This window comes from Mus caroli, chromosome 2 (genome assembly GCF_900094665.2).
Source record: "Mus caroli chromosome 2, CAROLI_EIJ_v1.1, whole genome shotgun sequence".
In the NCBI taxonomy this organism is placed as follows: Eukaryota; Metazoa; Chordata; class Mammalia; order Rodentia; family Muridae; genus Mus; species Mus caroli.
Genome location: NC_034571.1, coordinates 37,078,725 through 37,103,400, shown reverse-complemented (window position 1 = coordinate 37,103,400; position 24,676 = coordinate 37,078,725). Strand labels below are relative to the sequence as shown.

At 35.7% G+C, this 24,676-nt stretch overlaps 1 protein-coding gene across 3 annotated transcripts in view; it reads left to right on the top strand.

Moving 5' to 3' along the window:
• The window catches only part of Lrp1b (LDL receptor related protein 1B), a 1,970,757-nt gene that overhangs the window by 1,187,980 nt on the left and 758,101 nt on the right, over positions 1–24,676 (top strand). For all 3 annotated transcript variants that reach the window (XM_029472167.1, XM_021181392.2, XM_029472172.1), the window contains exons 19-20: positions 16,492–16,572; positions 17,072–17,239. In XM_029472167.1, coding sequence (XP_029328027.1) covers positions 16,492–16,572; positions 17,072–17,239 — 249 coding nt within the window. The remainder of the gene's footprint in view (positions 1–16,491; positions 16,573–17,071; positions 17,240–24,676) is intronic.

The window sequence follows — 24,676 nt, the reverse complement described above, 5'->3', positions numbered from 1 at the left end:
GGGGGGGGGGGTACTGGTTAGTTCATATTGTTGTTATAAAAATTTGTTTAACTCTTGCTGATTATGCTTTTGAAGTTATGTATTTCTCTTGATTTCTTCCTCACTAGAAGAGAAACATAATCCAAAAATTTTAAGTTTTCAAATAAATTACAAGCATACTATATACATTTATAGAAAGTAAGATTACATAGACATGCTAATGCAAGAACTAGTTATATCTTGGTATTCCAAAAATCAGTGGTAAAACAATATTAATGAAATAAGAGAGTTTATGGAACATTGAACATTTCTACCACAGTCATTTCAAGTGTTGTGCAATTATTAAAGTTATTTATTATAATATTGGTTAATTATCAATTTTCAAAACATTTGTACATGCAAGAATACAAACCAATCACATGACTTTCTTCTGTTCATGATAGAACTAGTGGAGAACCCCCACTCAATTCCCAATTCGGCGTGCACCCAAAAAATCACGAAGGACCATCTTGATGTAATTACACGAGGCAGTTTAATTTAATGTACATGCATCCCACACAGGAGATAACGGCCATGAGGCTCGAAAGCTAGGGGTTTTTATGGGGTAAGGGGCTTAGGGGTGTGGAATTCAGCATAGCGACACACTATTGGCTTATTGAAACATCAGCAGAAAAATTACATGTACGTGCAAGGTGTCAGAGTTCTGTAAGTTGTTGACTCAGTTTAAATAGCCCTGTTATGTCTTCATATTCCTCTTTATCTTTAAGGTTAAGCTGTTCCCAGGAATATTTTAACTATGGGGCATACCCGGGTTTGTTTTTCTTTATTCTCAGCCCCAGGGAGCCTCTAGGCTCACAAACAACCAGCAATTTCTGAGTACTTTATATGACTTACAGGTTCTGAAATTTCATCTTTCTTTCATTCACATAAAAATGTTATTTATGTTATTAAGTTGTGATGAGAAGTCTATAATTATTATTTTCGGAGGAATCTATTTTCATTTCCTCCTACACTGAAAAATAATTTTATGAAATTTCTTCATGAATATAAGAAAAATATTATGTTTATTTGGTACATTATACATTTTTTCAGATGGATAAGTAGATAGATGAATAAATGCATGAATAGATGAAGAATGATCTAGTTTATTAATTTCATTCAATTTTTTATGTATTCTTATTGTATTTAGCTATCTTAACAATAACCTTGAAAAACTATTTCTTTTGAAATGTGTTTCCTTTCCTATATAAAGAGCAACAATAAAAATAACCTGAGCTGAGGCGATGGCTTAGAATGAAAACCTGTGATAGTATCCCAGCTATTGGACACACATATCTGTAATCCCAGAAGTATGGAGGGTGGAAACTGGAAAAATCAACTGGACTTGCTGGACACTTCCCCAGCTGCAGACTCAGTGAGAAACCCTATCTCAAATGAATAAGGCATCCCATGCAAATATTGCCGGGCCTTCAGACATGCAAACACAGGAACACATATACAATGTGTATGTGATACACACACACACACATACACACACACACACACACACACACATAACATAACTCATTTCTCTCTTGATAGGCTGAATAGGAAATACATGTATTTCCAACAGCCAATCCAGATTTAGGGAAATTGTCTTTCTAGCTAGACACCATAACTGCACCATTTATTAATTTGTTCTCTGATTCTATTAGAAGGTTAATATCAATGTTAATCTTATTCTCTAAGTCACTTTAAAATGACCTCTTTGTGTCCTTGTTAAGCTTCAGTGCTTGTGCTTAGAGAAGTGTATCTTCCTTATCCCTGTTGTTGAGAAGAATATATGGATAGCTGCAAATTCAAAGTCAGATGGTCTATATAGCAACTTCTAAACCACCATGGACTCAAGAGATACTCCATATCAAGAAATCTAACAAACAAATGAGTGAATGAATATTTTGAGTGCCTAAATCTGTCCAATAGTGATCAATGCCCTAAGTTCAATCCTCCTTTTCAGCATTCCTTCAAAATATATTTACGTAACAAAACCTTCACAGTGATCCAGTTGATGGCTGTCTATGAATGCTGCATTGGCAATATGTGCCTATCATTTTATATGTCAATTGCCACAGATTAGATACAACGTAGGTTTGAAGCTCTCACTAATGTTGTCTTCCTATTGTAATGAAACCTCACAAATTAGGACAAGTACTGTGTTCTATAAATGTATACTAGTTATCATGATCAAACTTTTATGCCTGAATGAGGATCAACATGACTGCCCTCTTGTGGTTGGACACCTGAAAATATTACAAGTTCACTATCTCGTTATAACATTTTACTTTTTTTTTTTTTTGGTTTTTCGAGACAGGGTTTCTCTGTGTAGCCTTGCCTGTCCTGGAACTCACTCTGTAGACCAGGTTGGCCTCGAACTCAGAAGTAAGCCTGCCTCTGCCTCCTGGGTGCTGGGATTAAAGGCGTGCACCACCACGCCTGGCAACATTTTCTATTTTTAATTGTGTGCATGTACATGTATCTGCATGTGGGTAGATGTGACTACAGGCTCCAAGAATCTCAGAGACATTGGATCACGATGAAGCTGAAGTTACATGCAGGTGTGAGTCACCCGATATGATTCTGGGACCCAAACTCAGGTCCTTCATAAGAATAGACTGTGCTCTTAACCACTGAGCCATTTCTCTAGCTCCCATAAAAACATTTTTGAAAGTGGGCCAGCCCATGTCATTTCAAAGCATACACTTGACCACAAATGTGCAACCATAGCTGAACATTATAATGATCCATAGTAGTTTGTTTGTTTGTTGGAAATTTTCATATTAATTACATATATATGAGGAAGTCTTTAGCTAAAATGACAAGAGTGAAATCTATAAAGTTGTGTACAAAACTTAAGATGAAGGTCTAGTAGCAAGATTATTTATCTGATATCTGTGGTGCTCAGAATTTAATCCTCAACACACGTCATATCAAACAGAAACAGAATGTACTCTATACACGTAACTGTGTCTGGCTCCAGTATGGGTGCTGTAAAGAAAGCAGACATATTTGATTAAGCTAAGAAACTTCTCTTGGATATGTAATTCACTTAGACTTCTAAGTGCTTTACTTTAACTGTGTCACCATTTCCTCCAGATAGGGGAGTCTGTTCCTAGTCTGGCTTTGAACTTGCAACATTCTCACTTTAGTCTCCCATGTATGTGCACAATGCCTTGTGTGTTTGCTTTCTCTGTATGTGAAAAGAAAGGGAAATGCCTGAATAATATAAGACCAGAATTGTATTTTTATCTTTCCAATAAATCATTGAACATGGACACAGGAATCCTTTCCCCTGCTATTTGCCCTAAAAGTTTCTTTGTGCTCTGCAGTCCCCTTTTCTCTAAAAGGTATAAACTTTCAAAGTAGCAACAATGAAACTGATTACAAAGTATGCTGTGTAATAGGTTCCTTCTGCTTACACACAGCTTCAATGAATTATTGCTGTGTTAGGATTAGTATCATAAAAATATGATGTAATTTTATACAGCATATTAAAAATGTTATTTAATTTCAAAAGGATATTATCTCAAAATAAAATAATTTCACACATGTTCCCTTGGAGTATGTGATTTTAGGCATGTGCATGTGTGTGCCTGCACACACACACAAACACACACACACACACACACATACACATACTCAACACAGAAGAACATTTCCAGAAATGTAGCCTTATAGGACATGGCAAGTTTAATCTACATAATTTAATTCATCCATGTGTATTTTTTACTGTAATATGAAGGTGTATGAGCTAGTAAACATTTATCTACCAAATTTTTATTGAATTTTATATTCTTCACTGAAGCTAATTCCTTTAATAAGTTTTTGATCCAACTAACATGACTATATTGTTTACTAGCTTTAGGGTAATTGAACATGGACTTGTTTTAATTCCAATCACCTTTGCTGCCAGGAGTAGCTGCCACTTTTAGACATGATCTCATTGTTTAGGTCTGAAAAATTTTACTTCACTAAAATGTAAGTAATAATAGTAACAGTAACAATAATAAATAGTAATATTGATAGCAGTTGTAATGGCAGTAGTAAGAACAGCAGACAAGAGGGCCAGTGATTTCAGTTTCCACATTGCAGGTTTTGTCCCATCAGAACTCATGCATGTACAGATTGCCATCAACAGAGCTAAGCTCTGCTTACAATCATCAGACTGATTCTTGGAGTCTTCTCAATTGTCAGGAAATGTATACAGTTTTATATATTGCTCTTCTTTCCACCCATATACTGAGGACTGTAAATTCATAAATTTACTTCCCTCCAAACCCCTCTTACATAATTGTTGTCCAAGCATCTCTGAGATTTTGTTTTCCCTAGATGTGGGCAAACACTGTATGAATGTCTCTAAGCAGCTCCCACGCTTCTGCCCACTGATGCCTCCTTCTTGCATTCAGTGCCGGGCATTGCTGAGTTTTTCTGCGACATTTTGCTGACCGTTTCACCTCTGTACAACCCTCCATGTGCTTTGAGAAAGGAAGCACACTGCTTTCTAAAGCTCACATCCCTTTACAGGGAAGTAGATGTATTTCTTTTGATTTAATATTGTGAATTTTTGCAAGTCAAATCTGATTCAAGAATTGGTTCTTACTATTCCTGCCCTTCTGCTGTGTAGTGCCTGGGAGCTGGTTATAGCTCTCCTTGAATCTTATCACTCACGTATACTTAGAAATTATTTCAATATGACATTTCCATAATTTCTGCTACCATGTCTTTGTAATATTTATTTCTGTCTCCATGGTTATCTTTTATATATCTTTTCACCCTTTAGTATGTAGATATGGTAATCTCTTTAGATTTTTTAGTTTAACCAACATTAGTTTTAATTTTATTCTTCATGAATTCATTTCATGTATACCATGAAATATTATCAAAGCCAATCCCCTATTTTTCTCTTTCCAGTTCTCCAGGTGTCCCCATGCATGACTCCTTCCCACTTGGGGTACATCTGCTTGAAACATTATTTTTCAGTATGAAAGAAGAGGGCGTGAATACTGATGATCAATTGTTTATTCATGAGTTCAGGCAAGAAGTAAATTAATTAAACTAAGGATATATAAAAATGCCTATAGAAACTCTACAGAAAGCTAATTTTAAAATATAATTCAATACTTCAGTGTGCTGCTATGTAATTTACCTCATTCTTTCAACTTGTATTTCCAAGAATTATTTTTATTTTCAGATGTCCTAATTGTTTCTTTTCATATTTGCCTTTAGTTTTAGTGTATTTATTTATTTTTGTCTTAATCATTTAAATATACTAAATTTATTATATTATTCATTTGCTTTCTATCTGTAATCTTTACAGATATAGTTAATGTTTTACATATCTGACAATTCTGTCAAGCTAATCCTATTTTTGGTTAAATCTGCTGAACTTTAGTTGCCAAGATTTTTATGACCTTTTCTATTCTTCAGAAAAGTTATTTTTCATAATTTTGAATTTTGAGAACATGTAATGTTCAGATACTATTTGTGTGCCTCTGTGGCATTCCTATATGGCTATGTCTAGGAATGTGTACCATGGGGACTTTTATACATTTTATTAAAAGTCTTCTATTAATCTTCACCCTAGTTTTTTACATGGACATTTTCCCAAGTTGTAAAGTACCGTTTGTGAAATAAATGAGATTGTTATTGGTTTTTAGGAGAGAACAAAAGCTTTTCACTCACAGTCCAGATTTCTGAGAGCTTCTTTAAGCTACAAGTAGATTTAAATTGACAATGAAACTCGAGTTTAGACCTTTAACATGCTAGGATCATGCTGTGATCCACATATTAAGTGGAACTACAGTACTGTATCCTTCTCTATATTGACAATAATATTCCAACTTCTCAATTTATAGGCAAAATAAACATTTATATATGCAAGCACCAAGCAAATGTCATATTTTGAACATCGTTCCCATTAATCTTACATTTTTATACACTTTTGACAACACATTATAGTATTTACTATTTGTTTCTTTTGCAGCTGTTCTATTGCTAGACCAGTTACTGTTTTTCATAAAGTTTTGTTATTGTTGTTCTTTACATACTCCCACGCATTTTCTTCTCCTTCTAGGGCTCTGCCACCTAAACACAGAATTTCTAAAAACCTCTCCCAAACATATTCTGAAAAATGCCCTTACGAAATTCTTTCTGCTTCTCCAAGCTTTTGCACACTATCAATTAAGGGCTTTTGAAGGTTTGAGTCTTGTATGATCTAAAACATTCCAATACCTACCTTCACCCACTTATCTGCTCTAACCTGGATAGTTGAATCACATGTCCTTATGTCTCTTCTTTCTAGAAGAAAGTTGAAACCTCCTAAAGTGATTTTTGATGTTTCTATATTTTGCAAGAATACAGATTACCTTGCTTTTTGATAGGCACATTCTGACAAGTGTACTGTGACTTGAAAATACTGTAACCCAGAAGCAGATATAATATGCTTGGCCTACAGATCAACCACAGCATAGAGTAGAATACCTGAAATTCACTCAGGGCTCCTGTCAGCCTACAGCTGAACAAAATCATCTGAAGCTAACTTTCTAATGAACCGCTGCATATCTCATACGACTTCTTAAATACTTGTATCTAAAAAGCCCTCTGGCAGCCCAAGGGCAGTGTCTGCTGCTGCTTCCCCTCCTGACTGTCACTGCCCAGTAATGTTTGGACTGAACATGAATGCTTCTCAACCCTGCATAACACTGAAAAATCTCAGTTACAGATATCATCAGCCCAGCCTATGTGCTAGCATTTGTTGGATATTTTTGAAGTCATGTGTTTAATAATTCTCCAAATATTTTTCCAACTAGATTTCCTATAGCTGAGAAAAGAGAATGATCCCTTTGTTTTCTGCACCTCAGGTATTCATACTTTTACTCACTCATTCATTTTCTATAATGTATTTCTATAACCTAGAAATCTAAGTGTAATAAAATTTGAAATAAAGATCTTAAATAGCCTTTTGCAGTATTTTTATTTTTTCTGTACACACTAATAATCGAAGGTCCAAGATTTAAATAACTATACTAGGTATTGCATAAATTACTCATAAGGTCAAAATATGTATTCAAGGTTATATCTCCAAGAAGCTTATAGTCTTTATAAAAGATTGCATCTGTGTCCCATCTAATGCCCCTTTACCAAAAAAGAAAAAAAAAAGATATAAAGAAAGTAAGTAAATGAAGTAAAATGTAGAAAAGTAGTAAGAAGCATAAAACCTGTACTATACTTAGACTTATAATGTCTTTATCACATTGAATCTTTTATAATCTGACCTATGGAATATACCAAATTAAAAGTGGTATGCTATACTTACTCCAAATATGTTTACAAGTATGAAACTTTAAAATGTATCTACTATTGTATGTCTACTAGAAAGCTGACATTCACATAATATTAACTATTCTAATTTCACTTAAACCATTTATTATATTAAACAGTACCAAATTGAAAATTTGTATAAATAAAAGACAGCCATAAAAATAAGCAATCTGTTTTATAAGAGTCCAGATCCTTGAGAGAAACAGCTAATAGCAATATCTGAACAGTCTCTCTCACTAGATGCGTTCCAACATGAGTAACTTTTGAAAACATTATTTCATTTCCCGTATCAACAGTGAATTTTATTCATTTCAGCAGGCACAAATCAGATTTCAAATGAAAAGCAGAATGAAGAATGCAACCTTTGACCTTTTCCAAATCTTCCTCTGCTGCAGCATCATTAAATGTTCTTGGTAATGATCTTGGCAGCATATGAAAACTAAAGTGTTCTGATGTCAGTCATAGTAATTCTGAATTTTCTCTGCTTCTTGCTGCACTTGTGAAGTGTCCTTAGTTGAGTAGTATAATTTATTTCTCATTAGCATTTAGAAATGACAATTTCAGGCCTGCAGTTGCCATGTATTAAGGAAGCAGTAAAGGCAGAATGATTGGAGTCTCCTTAAGGCATCCTTTCTAAACCTGGATGCCTATGATATTATTACCTTATCTTCTAATTTCATATGAATATCTGTATACTCCCACACATTTGGCAGAAATGTCAGCTCTATTATATAGGCTATTGGCTACATGAATTTGATACTTGAATGAAAATTACTTAGCTGGAGTCTTCTAAAGGGAAGGCAATATTTAGGTAAGCGGCAGGAAAAAAAAAATTGTACCTGAAGGTGGTATACATGGGAAACATTCTCCTAAGTGGTACATGCTAGACAAATGGTGATACCCAGAGAAAATTATAGCCATTTAGATAATGCCATTCATGTAGCATTATAGTAAACTTTAAGAAAACGCTAGAATAGACAAATTGAGCAAACTACCTGTAACAATAAAAAAGTAACAGCCCATTGATCCATCTTAAATGTTTTATGTAGTTGAAGTAATCACCAAGGTAAAATGTAGTTTTTCTTCCCCGCTGTAATTTTAACAGGGTAAAATGAGATTTCCTTTGGTTTGTCACATTTGTCCTTTGTAGAATTAATCTGTAAATATTTCTAATTGTTCTATGCTTTGTATTGAAAGATTTAAATCAAAGTATACATATATATGAAGTATATATATGAAGTCAAGATAGCCCTGATTACTTAGTTATTTGTCAAAAATAAAAATCCATGATAGTATTTTAATAGAACACAACACGAAAATGGACTACAATATTTAGACACTAATTTTAAATGTTAAAATAGCACTAATATGAAAGAGGGACATATTAACATCAAGAGGCTTAAGGTGTTTTTCATATTTTAGGGTAAGGTGTATACAGTAACTAGACATCATTGCTGCCTACATTGGGCACTAATGGTAGGATAGTAAGAAATCAGTGATCTGTTACCTTTTTACTTAGTGGCAAGTGAAAGCCCTATATTACATGTAGTCCTCTTAAAATGCATTGTGCACTTGACACTATTATACAACATAAGTAATAATTTTGACATTTAACCCAGCAGTTACTCCACTTATTTGATGCCTGCCACTACTTTCTGCAAAGTGGAAATGAGCTCAGGAATTTCTTAGGTGTCAGAATTACATTTCACTATTTACTAACCTTCAGGATGCTGTATTCATATGAAGTCAGAAAAAGCACAATTATTATACTTAATTCTTTTGCAAACATAAAAATGCATGGCAGTATATTAACGTAATACAGACAAAATAAATTAGAACTTTTAGATCTTCATTTCAAATGTTAAATTCATATTCATATGATAGCGGGAGAAAGGAACAGTGCAGTCACCACATTCAAGAGGCTGGACAGAGGAATCAGGAGTGTGACACCATCATGAAACAAGTGTTCATGTTAAATTCTATGTGAGCAGAAGGTATATGGATTTTCTTTTTTTTTTTTTTTTTTTTTTTTTTTGGTTTTTTTTGGTTTTTTCGAGACAGGGTTTCTCTGCATAGCTCTGGCTGTCCTGGAACTCACTTTGTAGACCAGACTGGCCTCGAACTCAGAAATCCGCCTGCCTCTGCCTCCCGAGTGCTGGGATTAAAGGCGTGCGCCACCACGCCCGGCGTATATGGATCTTCTAGACACCGAAACTGAGTTGATTTTAGATTTATTCTTTCTTTTTCTTTTTCTTTCTTTTTGTTTATTTGTTTGTTTGTTTGTTTGTTTGTTTTTTGAGACAGAGTTTCTCTGTGTAACCCTGGCTGTCCTGGAACTCACTTTGTAGACCAGCCTGGCCTCGAACTCAGAAATCTGCCTGCCTCTGACTCTGCCTCCCAAGTGTTGGGATTAAAGGCATGCCCCACCATACCTGGCTTAGATTTATTCTTTCATTACTCAGTTTTTGTGGCAGAGTCTTCCTGCCTATCCTTGTCTAGCCTTGATTTCATGTTTTTCTAACCATAACATTCAAAGCACAGGGGCTGGCTTCCATAGTTATCTTTGATTTACATTTCCCTCTTTTTATTTCATTGTTGAAATTTGTCTCCTTTTCACTATATTTTTAAATTATATTTATGTCCCAATGTCTCTCCGGTTTTATTACAAGCATATCTCTCTTTCTTCTCCCTGCCTCTCTTTTCTCTCTTCCAGCCTTACCCTCCCTTTTTCTCTGTGTGTCTCTTTTTCTGTCTTCTGTCTCTCTGCCCTTGTCTCTCTGTCTTTCTGTTTTTCTCTCTCCACCTCTCCCTTACTGCCCTCCCACAGTCTATTGTACATGCACAGCTAGATATGTAGACATGTGGGTACTTTTGTGATTACAAATGTATATGTTGTGCATATGTATGTGTGTGTAAAATTTATATATTTATAAATTTATATATTCATATTTATAGTATTATAGTATTTATTATAATAAAATAGATTTAATTACTTTTTATCTATTATTAAATAAATGTTTTAATTTAATGTATTTAAATTAAATTGAAGTAAAATTTAAATTTAATGACTAAAATGAAAAATAATTTAATTTATTTAAATAATTAAATAAAATATGATTTATTATTAAATAAATTTATTATATTTATAAGTAAAATATACTTATAGAATAAATTTATTTTTTAAAACCTTAACACTTATTCATACCCATATACATACCCTACCCTAAACCCCACTCCTATCCATACCCTAACCTCTACCCCTACCTATATCCCTTTCCTAACATCACCACCAACCCCTACCCTTGTATTTTTAATATATATTCACATGTATATAAGATTATATAAATATATATATACATATATATATATCGAGAGAGAGAGAGAGACAGAGACAGAGACAGAGACAGAGACAGAGACAGAGACAGAGACAGACAGAAGGAGAGATTACTCACAGTCTGGGATTTGAACACCTGGATTAGGTCATCTGTCCAAAGAGGCCTTGCTATGAGGCTGAGGAAGCCCCTTACCTTATTCTTACTCAATGCTAGGATGGCGAGCATTTATCCATTGTATGCTTCATACTTATAAACCACAAGGAACATCTTGTCTCTGCCCCAGCCAATGCTGGAACTGTAAGTCTGAACAACAACAACAAAAAAAAGGGAACCAAATATTAAAATAATGTAAATATTTAAAAATGCATATCTGATAAAGATCAGAACTATACATTTAATTGAATAATGTGGCAATTTATAATATAAGAAAAGAAAATATCAATTTGGGTAGATTATGGGAGAAAATTAGATATGATATAGAAAATTAAAATATGATAGAAACAGGAATAACCTTATGGCTTTAAGAAGAGTATTCCTGTGTTGGGAGACATTGATGATCAGGGGCCCGTAGTACTTCTCTGAGCCATTAATTCCTCAAGGCCAAAATGATTGGGCATTATCTGTGTTTCTCATTTGGTTTTTGTTGTTTTGTTTTGTTTTTCCAAAAAAGTTTTTTATTAGATATTTTTTTCATTTACATTTCAAATGCAATCCTGAAAGTACCCTATACCCTCCCCCTGCCCTGCTCCCCAGCCCACCCACTCCCGCTTCCTAGCTCTGTCATTCCCCTATAATGGGGCATATAATCTTCGCAAGACCAAGGGACTTTCCTCCCACTGATGGGCTACTAGGCCATCCTCTGCTACATATGCAACTGGAGACACAAGCTCTGGGGGGTACTGGTTAGTTCATATTGTTGCTCCTCCTATAGGGTTGCAGACCACTTTAGCTCTTTGGGTATGTTCTCTAGCTCCTTCATTGTGGGCCATGTATTCCATCGAATAGCTGACTGTGAGCATCCACTTCTGTGTTTGCCAGGCACTGGCAAGGCCTCACAAGTAACAGCTCTGTCAGAGTCCTGTCAGCAAAATGTTGCTGGCATATGCAATACTGTCTGGGTTTGGTGCTTGTTTATGGGATGGATCCCCGGGTGAGGCAGTCTCTGGACGGTCCATCCTTCCGGCTCAGCTCTGAAATTTGTCTCTGTAACTCCTTCTATGGGTATTTGGATCCCCACACAAAGAAGGAATGAACTATTCACACTTTGGTCTTTCTTCTTCATGAGTTTCATGTGTTTTGAGAATTGTATCTTGTGTATTCTAAGTTTCTGGGCGAATATCCACTTATCAGTGAGTGCATATCATGTGAGTTCTTTTGTGTTTGGGCTCCTCACTCAGGATGATAGCCTCCAGATCCATCCATTTGCCTAGGAATTTCATAAATTCATTGTTTTTAATAGCTGAGTAGTATTCCATTGTGTAAATGTACCACATTTTCTGTATCCTTTCCTTTGTTGAGGGAAATCTGGGTTCTTTCCAGCTTCTGGCTATTATAAATAAGGTTGCTATGAACATAGTGGAGCATGTGTCCTTATTACAAGTTGGAACATCTTCTGGGTATATGCCCAGGAGAGAGGTACTGCTGGCTCTTCCTGTAGAACTATGTCAGTTGAGAATTTATTGTTTAGCTCTGTACCCCATTTTTTAATGTTTTTTTTCTGGAGTCCAGCTTCTTGAGTTCTTAATATGTATTGGATATTAGTCCCATATTGGATTTAGGATTGGTAAAGATCCTTTCCCAATCTGTTGGTGGCCTTTTTGCCTTATTGACGGTGTCTTTTGCCTTGAAGAAGCTTTGCAGTTTCATGAGGTCCCATTTTCAATTCTCAATCTTAAAGCATAAGCTATCGATGTTCTGTTCAGGAATTTTTCCCCTGTATCCATATCTTCAAGGCTTTCCCCCACTTTCTCCTCTATAAGTTTCAGTGTCTCTGGTTTTATGTGGAATTCCTTGATCCACATAGACTTGAGCTTTGTACAAGGGGATAAGGATGGATCAATTCACATTCTTCAACATGATAACTGCTAGTTGAGCCAGCACCACTTGTTGAAAATGCTGTCTTTTATCCAGAGGATGGTTTTAGTTCCCTTGTCAAACATTGAGAGACCATAGGTGTGTGGGTTCATTTCTGGGTCTTCAATTCTATTCAATTGATCTACCTGTCTGGTGCTGTACCAGTACCACACAGTTTTTGTTGTTGTTGTTGTTGTTTGTTTGTTTTATAAATTGCTCTGTAGTACAGCTTGAGGGCAGGCATGGTGATTCCAACAGAGTTTCTTTTATTGTTGAGAATAGTTTTTGCTATCCTATGTTTTTTGTTATTCCAGATAAATTTGCCAAGTGCCCTTTCTAACCTGGTGAAGTATTGAGTTGGAATTTTGATGGGGATTGCATTGAATCTGTAGATTGCTTTCAACAAGATAGCCATTTTGACTATGTTAATCCTGCCAATCCATGAGCATGGGAGATGTTTCCATCTTCTGAGTTCTTCTTACATTTCTTTCTTCAGAGAATTGAAGTTCTTATCATACAGATCTTTCACTTCCTTATTTAGAGTCACACCAAGGTATTTTATATTATTTGTGACTATTGTAAAGGGTGTTGTTTCCCTAATTTCTTTCTCAGCCTGCTTATCCCTTGTGTAGAGAAAGGCCACTGATTTATTTGAGTTAATTTTATATCCAGATACTGCACTGAAGCTGTTTATTAGGTTTAGGAGTTCTCTGGTAGGATTTTTAGAAATATGTATATATATATACACAACTGCATATATAATACATATATATTATATATTATCATATCATCTGCAAATAGTGATATTTTGAATTCTCCCTATCCAATTTGCATTCCCTTCATCTCCTTTTGTTGTCTAATTGCTCTGGCTAAGACTTTAAGTACTATATTGAAGCTAGGGAGAAAGTGGGCAGCCTTGTCTAGTCCCTAATTTTAATGGGATTGCTTCGAGTTTCTCTCCATTTAGTTTGATGTTGGCTACTGGTTTGGTATATATTGCTTTTATTATGTTTAGTTATGGGCCTTGAATTCCTGATCTTTCCAAGTCTTTTATCATGAATGGGTGTTGGATTTTGTCAAATGCTTTCTCAGCATCTAAAGAGATGATCATGTGGTTTTTGTCTTTTAGTTTGTTTACATAGTGGATTATGTAGATGGATTTCCATATATTAAACCAACCCTGCATCCCTGAGATGAAGCCTACTTGATCATGATGGATGGTCGTTTTGATATGTTCTTCGATTCTGTTTGCAAGAATTTTATTGAGAATTTTTGCATCGATATTCATTAGGAAAATTGGCCTACCAGCATCATGAGATATGATTTTTAACTCCAAATCTTGCTTTTGTAGTGTATTGTTATATCCAGGACTTGCCTTGGTGGGAGTGCTGGGTTCTGATGATGCTGACTAGTCTTGGTTTCTGTTAGTAAGATTCTTACGTTTGCCTTTTGCCATCTGGTAATCTCTGGCATTAGTTGTTATAGTTGTCTCTGGCTGGAGCTTGTTCCTCCTGTGATTCTGTTAGCCTCTCCCAGCACTCCATGGAGTCCAACTCTCTCCTGAGTCCCAGTGGTCAGATTACTCTCTTCAGGCAAGCTCTTCTCTTGCAAGGCAGGTGCATAGAGGTCTGGAGCTCAGCTCTACCTCCTGGCTGAAGATGAAGGCCTGAAGGAACCCTGTCTAAGAAGCTCTGTTTCTTCTGTGGCCCGTGTGCTCTCCTTTGAGGACTGGTCTCTGAGAGACCTAGAATACAAGCTGATGCTCTTGCCTGAATCTTAAAGTAAGAGCCCCCTCTGGAGCCTGACTCTCCTCTGGCAGGGATGGTGTGCAGAACCAAAAAAAAAAAAAGCCATCATTCAAATGCCAGGCAAGAATTCTTATAATTCCATCTTCGTGGTTTTCTAAGAAGCTTCTTCTTTAACCCAGACAAGTGATTCTAGGGTGCTGGGCATTCTAGGGTGCCTGCAGTGGAGAGTCCTCTGGGGACAGTGGGACTGTCCTCTGAGTTCCTGCCCAAGGTGGCCAGGGGCAGGCGCAGACTGCAATGAACCCCAGCCACTGGTAGGGCAGGTTTCCGATGTCCCTCATCCTGCTGGCACAGGCCCCTCTCAGTTGTTTTGGAACACATGTGTTCCACTTACCAGTGATCCTAAGATCCTGAGTGTGGCTGGGAGGTGGTGGAACACACCTTTAATCCCAGCACTTGGGAGGCAGAGGCAGGAGGATTTCTGAGTTCGAGGCCAGGCTGGTCTACAAAGTAAGTTCCAGGACAGACGGGACTATACAGCAAAACCCTGTCACAAAACAAAATAAAACAAAACACCAAAGTCAAAAAACAAAACAAAACAACAAAATCATAAATAAATAAATAAATAAATAAATAAATCCTGAGTATGCTAGGACGCCTGGGGCGTGGAGCGTTCTCTGGGGACCGTGGGACTGTCTGCCGAGTTTGTGCCCCCTCATTTGTTAAAGATGATAAATATGGTAGGTTTTTTTGTTTGTTAATTTGTTTGTGTGTTTTTATATTTTTCTTCACATTAACTAGTGCTCAAAATTCCAAATTCAAAACTACAAATAAGATGGTAAGCAGCTAATAGATGTGTAACTATTAGTTAGATTAAAAAACAACAAAAATTTGGTCACCCTAACTGTAGTATGCCCAACAACAATTTATTTTAAATGTCTCTTAAGAAGTCCAAAGATTATATCTTCTAAAATTGTTCATTCTTTTTCTGTAAAATATTTTAAGATTATTAAGTAACCCGTTATAAAGAAAATATGTTGATTATGATTCTATGTTTTCTTGAGAGAAATGTCCTTATTCTGAGAAATCTTCAAATCTTTACATGAATCATTTCCTCTACCTGTATATAAAGATAGTACTATTTTTTCCTGCAAAACCCTCAGTTCAAAATTTTGCTGAAATGTTCAGCACATTATTTTTCTCTGACTATTATTAAGTTTTTATTAATTTTAATAATTATCAATTATTATTATGCTAGTATTGGTTTCTGGATTTACTAGAATATTAAAATTGCTAATTGGATTTACTATGTCAATTATGTGTCTTTTATGATAAATGTTATTCATTATTGTTATGTAAGGGATAGGAAAGCGGTGTTTTTATCCTATTGGCTTAATTTATATTAATTGATTTAGTCTCATTTTTAAAATCTGCATCAGTTTTTCTCAGTTTTTGCTCCTTTTTTTAGATTTTAATTCACAGTGTCAAAGACTTCATAAATACTAGGTAGCAACTAAACTGACTTCATTAGTTAATTAATTTATTTTCCTTTGCAATGTTGGCATCCTTCATAGGTCAGTGTTACCCTTGATGATCCTGCTTAGCTCTCTGAATTTAGAAAAGTGCTACAGTTCAAATGTACAGAAACAATATTTTGTACCAGCACAGCAGAGCTCTTGTTGCTATAATTCACCAAGGCAAGGTTGGCCCTGCATGTGAATTACAGAAAATATGATGAGTTCTAATGATATGCCATTCAATGATTTTCCTGGGCTTATGATGTCTAGAAATTCCTCATTTCAGACATTTAAGTGATGTTCTGACATTAAGACCTTCTCCTTAATATCCTTAAGAAGTTATAATCATGACATTAGTTTATCTTCTGTCTTCTGTGCCTTTCTAGAGGACTAGAATTCTGATCACACTAGTAAATGGGATAGAAATCAAATCAAGCACAATCCATGATATGTTTCTTATATTTCTTTTTACATCTTTCGCAGAATTTCCAACCTGTGAGCCTCTGACTCAGTTCATATGCAAGAGTGGGAGATGCATCAGCAACAAATGGCACTGCGACACTGGCAAGTACCAACTGCTCACTGCACAGCATTGAACAGGTTGGGGCACAGCTGTCTGGGCTGTCTGGCTTCCTTCAAAGGGAATTGCAAACAAACTTGTACTGCCAAACAAAGTGGCTAAGAAAAGTGGTGAGCAGGAAGCTGGCATGTCACTGGAGATCAGCATTAAGGATAATGGAGCATGATATTTGCCCTATGGGGATCTGACAGAGCTTCATTTTCAGATATCCATGTCCAAAGATGAATATAGGGAATAATTACGGAAATGACCTAGACAATTCAGGTTCGAAAGCATTTAGGTAACATTGGTAGTTAATGAATCATTACAGAAATTTCCCTATGCCAATTTGCAATATCTGAATAAAGTGCCTGTTCTTTGGAAATTTTGGTTATGAATTTACCTTTCCTTTTCTAAAATTATGAGTAAATATACACAAAAGATATAAATGTAAAAGAAAAATGTTTTTCCACGTTTTTACTAGCTTTCAGTATTTCTTTCCAGATGACGACTGTGGAGACAGGAGTGATGAGGTGGGCTGTGTACACTCCTGCCTTGATGACCAGTTCAGATGTTCAAGTGGTCGGTGTATCCCAGGGCATTGGGCCTGTGATGGTGACAATGACTGTGGAGACTTCAGTGATGAAACACATATCAATTGTACAAAAGAGGGTGAGTAATGGTATTTACTTATGAAATCTCACTAGAGTTTGATATGTGTTTAAACTATTTATAGTTCATTATTATATCATACACTAATTGTTCATCACTTTAAGAATATACATGTAGAACAGGACAAAATAGGATCTCTGTTTTTTTAATTTTTCTCTTTCTTCTTACTGGTTTCTTACTTCAGTGGTAGCCACTGTCTTGTTGATTTCTGTGCCCTTTGCTTTCTACATTCATTAAATATTTTGTTAGCATTATACCCATCTTATGCGAATTCTAAAGTGTCTCAAAAGGGAAAAATAATTATACAAAATGTAAAGTTATCATTTAATACTATGTCAAATCTCTTTCCTTGAAATTTGAGATAAGCATTTAATAAGTCTATTTCCCCACATTTCTATTTCCAGCTAATTGGCTAACCTGAATAAAATAAAAGAGAACAAAGAGCTCATGGCTGTAGTTCTTAGTATATCTGTGATAAAGCAGACCTTGTCAATAGCATACATTGCATTATAAAGCATCATCTACTATCAGGCATGTTAGGTAGTACCTTATGCTTTTATTGCTTTGAAGAGACACTGAGACCAAAACAGCTCTCATAAAGGAAAACAATTAATTGGAGCTGGCTTACAGTTTCAGAGGTTTAGTCCATTATCATCATAGTGGGAAGGAAGGCAATGTCCAAGTAGATATCATGCTGGAGAAGGAGGTGAGAGTTCTACATCTTGATCCACAGGCAGCAGGAGACTCTGTGCCACACTGGGCATAGCTTAAGCATAAGAAACCTCAGAACCTGCATGCATAGTGACACACTTCCTCCAACAAGCCCACATCTATTTCAATAAGGCCACACTCCCTAATAGTGTCACTCCGTATGGATGAAGCATTGAAACACACGAGTCTTTGGGTCCCATTCCTATTTAAACCACCATATTCAGATAACAACAATATTATAGTCACAGAAATGTGTTAGCTCATAAGCAATATTGTCATCTTTATCATTTAATAGACAATTCTTTCTTTCTGTCTTTCTCTCTTTGGTGGGGGTGTTTAAGTCATCTATTGTAGAAAGGCAGAGAGAGGAAGATTAGAGAAGCAGAGGCTGGCCATGGCAACATGGAGAGAGGGGGGAGGGGAAGGGGATAACTAAAATGATTAAAAACCCATGGTTTCCTTCTAAATAGGTGACATGCACACGGACAAACAATAGTGTTCTTTATTTAAAGTGTTGAAATCTGGAAATCAATTATACTGTGACTGTTTAGTTTTCCAAGCCTTTCCTCAGTAGATACATCTGTGTTCTCCAACTATTTCACAAATCACATGAGTGCTAGTGTCTCAGGGATATTCTTTCATATGGTATTCTCTCTGTCTTTGGAAAGAATGGCTAGGTGCCTACTAGATTTTTAGAAGAAAGACCCTGGATTTTGTCAGAATTTGCCAATTGGTTCCTTTTTTTTTTTTGGACAATAAGACAAAAATCACAGTAATGATTCAAATATGGCTGTTCAATCCCTGATCCCTGAGACAAGCAAACACAAAAAAAATCTGTTGTTGGTCTTGACATGATTAATAATTTTGGAGTGGGTAGGTAAACAATAGAAGCTAGAAAAGAACCAGAAAATTACTAGGAAACTTTTTCCTGTGGATATTTGAATTCAATTGTCTTCAAATCAGGAGGCTATTGAATTATTCATAGTGTTAATATTAAATATTATCTGTCTCTTATTCTCTAGTATGCAATAATTTCATGTCCTCTCTTCATTTCTTTCTCATGCCTCTCTCAATGGATTTATTCCTGAGATATATAAAATAAAAACTCTGGTTATTAAGCAGGCATAGAAAAAATTGCAAGAAGGTATTTTTGTTCTTAAGATAAATATTTGAAGCATTCATCTGGAGGGTGGTTGACACCTCATTACTGCACTGCAGTTCAACTCATTTGCCCTCCTCACATATGCCTGTTCAGGCTTCTCATAGGGTGTGCATCTGTGGCCTGCTGGCAAGACACCATAATATGCTATAAAAGATAAATTGCCCTAAGTTAACTTATTTTCATCTGAGAAATAGGATTCTATCACTCCTTCCTATGCTTATTTGTTGCAAGTTAAGAGACCATCATTGTACATTAAGGACTTTGAAAGTACCATTCAGCCTCGAAATTATCCAAAGTCTCTTGTAGACTCTAGAGAGTGCTTCCAGTTGGATTATCATATGAGAAGAGACATTGGAATGCTTATAGTTTACAACTCAGTTTCCCCACATATTGCTGCTTTAAAGGCCAAATTGTCAGGGTGACCTTCTTATGTGGTAGGATAGTAAGGACATTGTTGAGAGAATCTACATAATTCATGGACATGTTTCAAGAAACATATGAGAGAGCTTGACTTATTTTTAGTTTTGAGTTGTAAACTACACAAGGATTCTCTAATTAAACAGGCTGCAGGATAAGGACAGGTGATAGGAATTGAGCAAAGAAGACACTCTAGGATGGCTTTAGGAAAAGACAATCCAGAGTATTTCAAATCAAATTCATTAGTTTCATTCTTTATTATTTTGATTATACTTTCTGGTATGGAAGTTATAAAATAATATTGGCATATAGACAGAAAGGTATTATTATACATAATGCACGTAAGGCTAGTAGTGAATTTATGTTATTAGTCATGTATTTCAGTTTCAAAACATGCTGCAGAAGAAAGAGCAGGAGTTTCTGGCTTGAGTTTGAAGACTAGTTGTCAAAACTCATTAAATCCCCAAATGACTCCTCAGCCCTTTGCTGTACTTCTTGGAAGACAGAGCATATGGTACAGCCCCTGTAGACTCAAGGTATTTTCAAAGGAAGCAAGCAGTACATAATGAAAGTTTCCATATAGAATGTCCATTTGATAAAATTCTTACTCAATTCGTGTTCTCACTGACAACACATTCATAAAGGAATTATATCTATGGCCATGGTTGCTTATTTATCAAAATGGATAGGCATTCCTAGGAGAATACATCTCTTCTGGATTAACAAACTTCTATCCCTTTGTCTTTTAATTTTATGTTGTTCAGTTTTCTCATAATTTACTATAGTCAAAGAACACACAGTGTCTTCATAAAGCACTTTTACACATATACACACATACTCTCACACACACACATGCAAGCACATGTGAAAGAGTCAGCATTTGAGAGGAAAACAGGAAAAAAAGAGAGTGACAGAGAGACAGAGACAGAGATAAAGAGACACAGAGAGGTAAAAAAAATACAGTAAAATTTGTAGTAGAAAACCACCTTCAGAGGCAAAGGGAAGGAGATATCAGGGGAGGGACTTGGGGGGCGGTAAAGGGGAGAAAGGATTTGAGACAAATAGATAGATAGATTAATTAATTAATAATTAATTATTTAAAAAGCAAGAGTTCCACAAAATTTTTATCCTTTCCTTGGCTTTGGATCCTGTCTCTCAACAATTCAACTGAACTTTCTGTTTTGCTGTCTCATTTCTTTTGTAGTAACCATGAATCTTTTCTCTCTCTCTCTTTTTTTTTTTAATTACGTATTTTCTTTATTTACATTTCAAATGCTATCCCCTTTCCCGGTTTAACCCTAATAACTCCCTATATCATACCCCCATCCCTCTGTTTTTATGAGGGTATTCTCCCACTCACCCATCAACCCACTCCTGCCTCCCCACCCTTATATTCCCCAAAACTGGGGCATCCAGCCTTCACAGGACCAAGGGCCTCTTCTCCCATTGATGCCTGAAAAGACCATCCTCGGTCACATATGCAGTTGGAGTCATAGGTCCCTCTATATGACTTCTTAGATGGTGGTTTAGTCCCTGGGAACTTGGGGATGATCTGGTTGGTTGATATTGTTATTCTTCCTATGGGGTTACAAACCTCTTCAGCTCCTTCAGTCATTTCTCTAACTCCTCCACTGGGGACCCCATGCTCAGTCCAATTGTTGGCTGAGAGCATCCGCCTCTGTATTTGTCAGGCTCTGGCAGAATCTCTCAGGAGACAGCTATATCAGGACCCTGTTAGCATGCATTTCTTGGCATCCACAATAGTTTCTGGGTCTGGTGACTGTATATGGGATAGATTCCCAGGTAGGGCAGACTCTGGATGGCCTTTCCTTCAGGCTCTGCTCCACACTTTGTCTCCCTATTTGCTCCCATGAGTATTTTGTTCCCCCTTCTAAAGACCAAAGCACCCACACTTTGTTCTTCCTTCTTCTTGAGCTTCATGTTGTCTGTGAATTGTATCGTGGGCATTCCTAGATTTTGGGCTAATATCTACTTATCAGTGAGTGCATACCATGTGTTTTCTATTTTGATTGGGTTACCTCACTCAGGGTGATATTTTCTGGTTCCATCAATTTACCTAAGAATTTCATGAAGTCATTGTTTTTAATAGCTGAGTAGTAGTCCATTGTGTAAATGGAGTACTACATTTTCTGTATCCATTCCTCTGTTGAAGGACATCTGGGTTCTTTCCAACTTCTGGCTATTATATATAAGGCTTTTACGAACAGTGGAGCATGTCATGGTATGTGTTGGAGCATCTTTTGGGTATATCCGAGGAGTTGTATAACTGGTTCCTCGGGTAATACTATGTCCAATTTTCTGAGGAACCACCAGACTGAATTCCAGAGTGTAACCATGACTTTTGTGGGGTTTGTTTGTTTCTTTTTCTTGCCTTGCCTTAGGTGAATAGTTTTTGTTTTGCCTATTTCTCCTTTACATTTTTAAAATGACTGGCTGGAATCAGCCATTATGTGGGAAGCACTTGAAAGCCAAACATGGCTGTTTATATTTTTACTAAAAGTTTCTTTCAAGCAGCGAGAAACAGGGGCAGAATAGAGAGCACACTAAATGGGAATGGCGTTGGCTTTTGAAACCCAAAGCCCATCCATAATGGCATACTTCCTCTAAAAAGGCCACATTTCCTAATCCTTCCCAAACCATTTCATCAACTCAAATATATGAGTCTATAAGGACCATTCTCATTCAAATTACTTTAATAAGTAAAGATATTCTGCGAAAGTGATATCAATTTTTCTTATGAGTGTTCAGATCTGTAGGTAAAATAGTAAAACAAGAACCCTGGACACTCTTGATACTTAAAATCACAAAAGCATAAGGTAATTCCTATCTCACTTTGACAGTTTAATTTATTTAAATTATGTAACATTCTACTCATGCCTTTTTCAAAATCTGAACTTTATTTTACCTTTTTGATATAAGATACTGCTAATTTCCTTATGTGGCTATTTCTTTACATTAGTCACCTCTAAAAATATTAAGTTGATATCAAATAATTTAGCATATTCATGATAGAGGAAGTGACAGGTTTTTTTTCAAGTTTAGATTTCATCTAATTATTGCAGTTTTTACGAAATATTCTTCAAATACTTTCATCCTCCACTTTAAAGGGACATTTGATTATGGTTCTTGGCCATTGCATTTTACTGTCTTCTGTCTGGCCGCTGGACCTACTTATTGCTGCTGCACAACTTGCTTGATGCTTATCTCATGCTTTTGATGTTCCCAAATTATAAAAAGAAACCAGAATGATTTCAGTGTATCTTTACTTTTGTGCCCATGCGTGCACATTTAATAATAATTTAATGGACCATTAATAATAATTTACATAGATTTATTGTTGGAAAACAACTTTTATTTATGTTGAGAGAATAGATGCCATATGTATTGAGTCTTTTTATATACTGAGATCCTGGTTTATACATAAATGATGTAAAAGAACCTGGCATTACATAATGATGTACAAATTTCCCGGTATTGATATAGGTCTGCTCTCCTTTGAATAAAATGCCGTTTTTATGTAGTAATTATTGGCAATTTCAATACAGAATTAAATAAAATAAAGATATATGATATTTCTCTTCTATATATTTTCTATAAAGTTGTTAGGGATTTTTAAATCTTTTTTTTTTTAAATCTACTGTCTAAGTAGTAAGTACCAGTGAGAAATGGTACTTATGCTGATAAATGGGGGCAAAAAATAAACCAACATGTGTTGATTCATAAAGTTCAAGATACTTGTTCAGAATTTCACAGCTTGAGTTCTTTATAAAGATCATGTGTTTCTCCTCTGCCAGCTGTTTACATTTTTATTTAGCATATTCTGTTTGTTCTAACTTTATGTGAGCTGACATTTATATTATATTATCTCCAAACAATTACTGTCATTCTCTGAAGGATATACTTGGTTTTATGTAAAGATGAAAGAAGAAAACACCTTTCCTTTTTACTACAGGCCATTGTAATGGAATTCTCAATGGGTGCTTTACAGTCTCTGACCTTTACATTAAACAGTAGTGATAAGTCTGTCTGACCTTCCTCTAAATTTTAATCTACTTTATCTCTCACAATTCATCTTATTAAATCGATTCTGGAAGCCTTCGACTGGAGCAGCTGTGGACATTCCTACACAAACAATTTAATGTCTTTCTCTGAAATCTTTTCTTTTCATAAGAGGTTTGTTCTATAGATATAAAAAATTAGGAAGCAAGAAGAAGATCACAGACTATGAGCTGAATTACTTTGTGTCACAGATAAGGACATGTATTCAGCTAAAGAAAATCTCATCGGTTTAGAGTGTAAAGAACTGCTTTTTTGTTTGTTTGTTTTGTTTTAGTTGTTTGGTTTTTGGTTTTTTAGCTTTTGTCTGTTTGCTTTTGGACATGAAGTATTGTGGCTTGTGCTTTTGAATTAGGAAGATATTTTCTGCAGATTTCAACAAAAATGATCATTTGAACTGTTTTACTGGAAAATGAAGAAGTGTTGAAAGTACCACAAGCCAGACCAGCCTTCTATCTAGGGTTCTATGTGCACTCAGAACAGTTGTGTAAACCTGATTTTCAGCTGGAGATTTAGGCTACTCCCTTGGTAATAGAAAAAGGTGAAACAAAGGAAGCACAACACTTGAATTCTCACCTGCATCGGGTACTTCCCTATCAAATAGTCAAATGAAGCAGCAGGGTCTAGTCTTTTTCATGTAAGAACCAAAACACCAAAATTTAATTTAGAGAGCTCCTTTCACTTATTTTTCTTTCATGCAACATTCAAATAGTGTTTTCTAATTATTTCTTAGATTTTGGTAAATTGTAAGAAAAGTTTGTTATCTTCAAATGCTGCTCCTTCATACTATAGATTTGTTTCTCTCCTTTCACAAACTTCCCTTCCTCTACATTCTTAGAGCACCTTCTTGTGCAGAGCAGACAACAGAACAGTAAGGTGTTGTTGTTGTTGTTGTTGTTGTTTTTCCTGTTATTCATTTACCTTAGAAGAAGGACCTAGGTTCTGGGCAACTGATAGCTCAATCTGTGTATTTTCTGTTTTCAGGGTGGTAAAAGCTTTTTAAAAAAATCCATTAGGGTCCTTTCAGCAAAGTCTTGCAGACCCTGATATAGCTGTCTCTTGTGAGACTA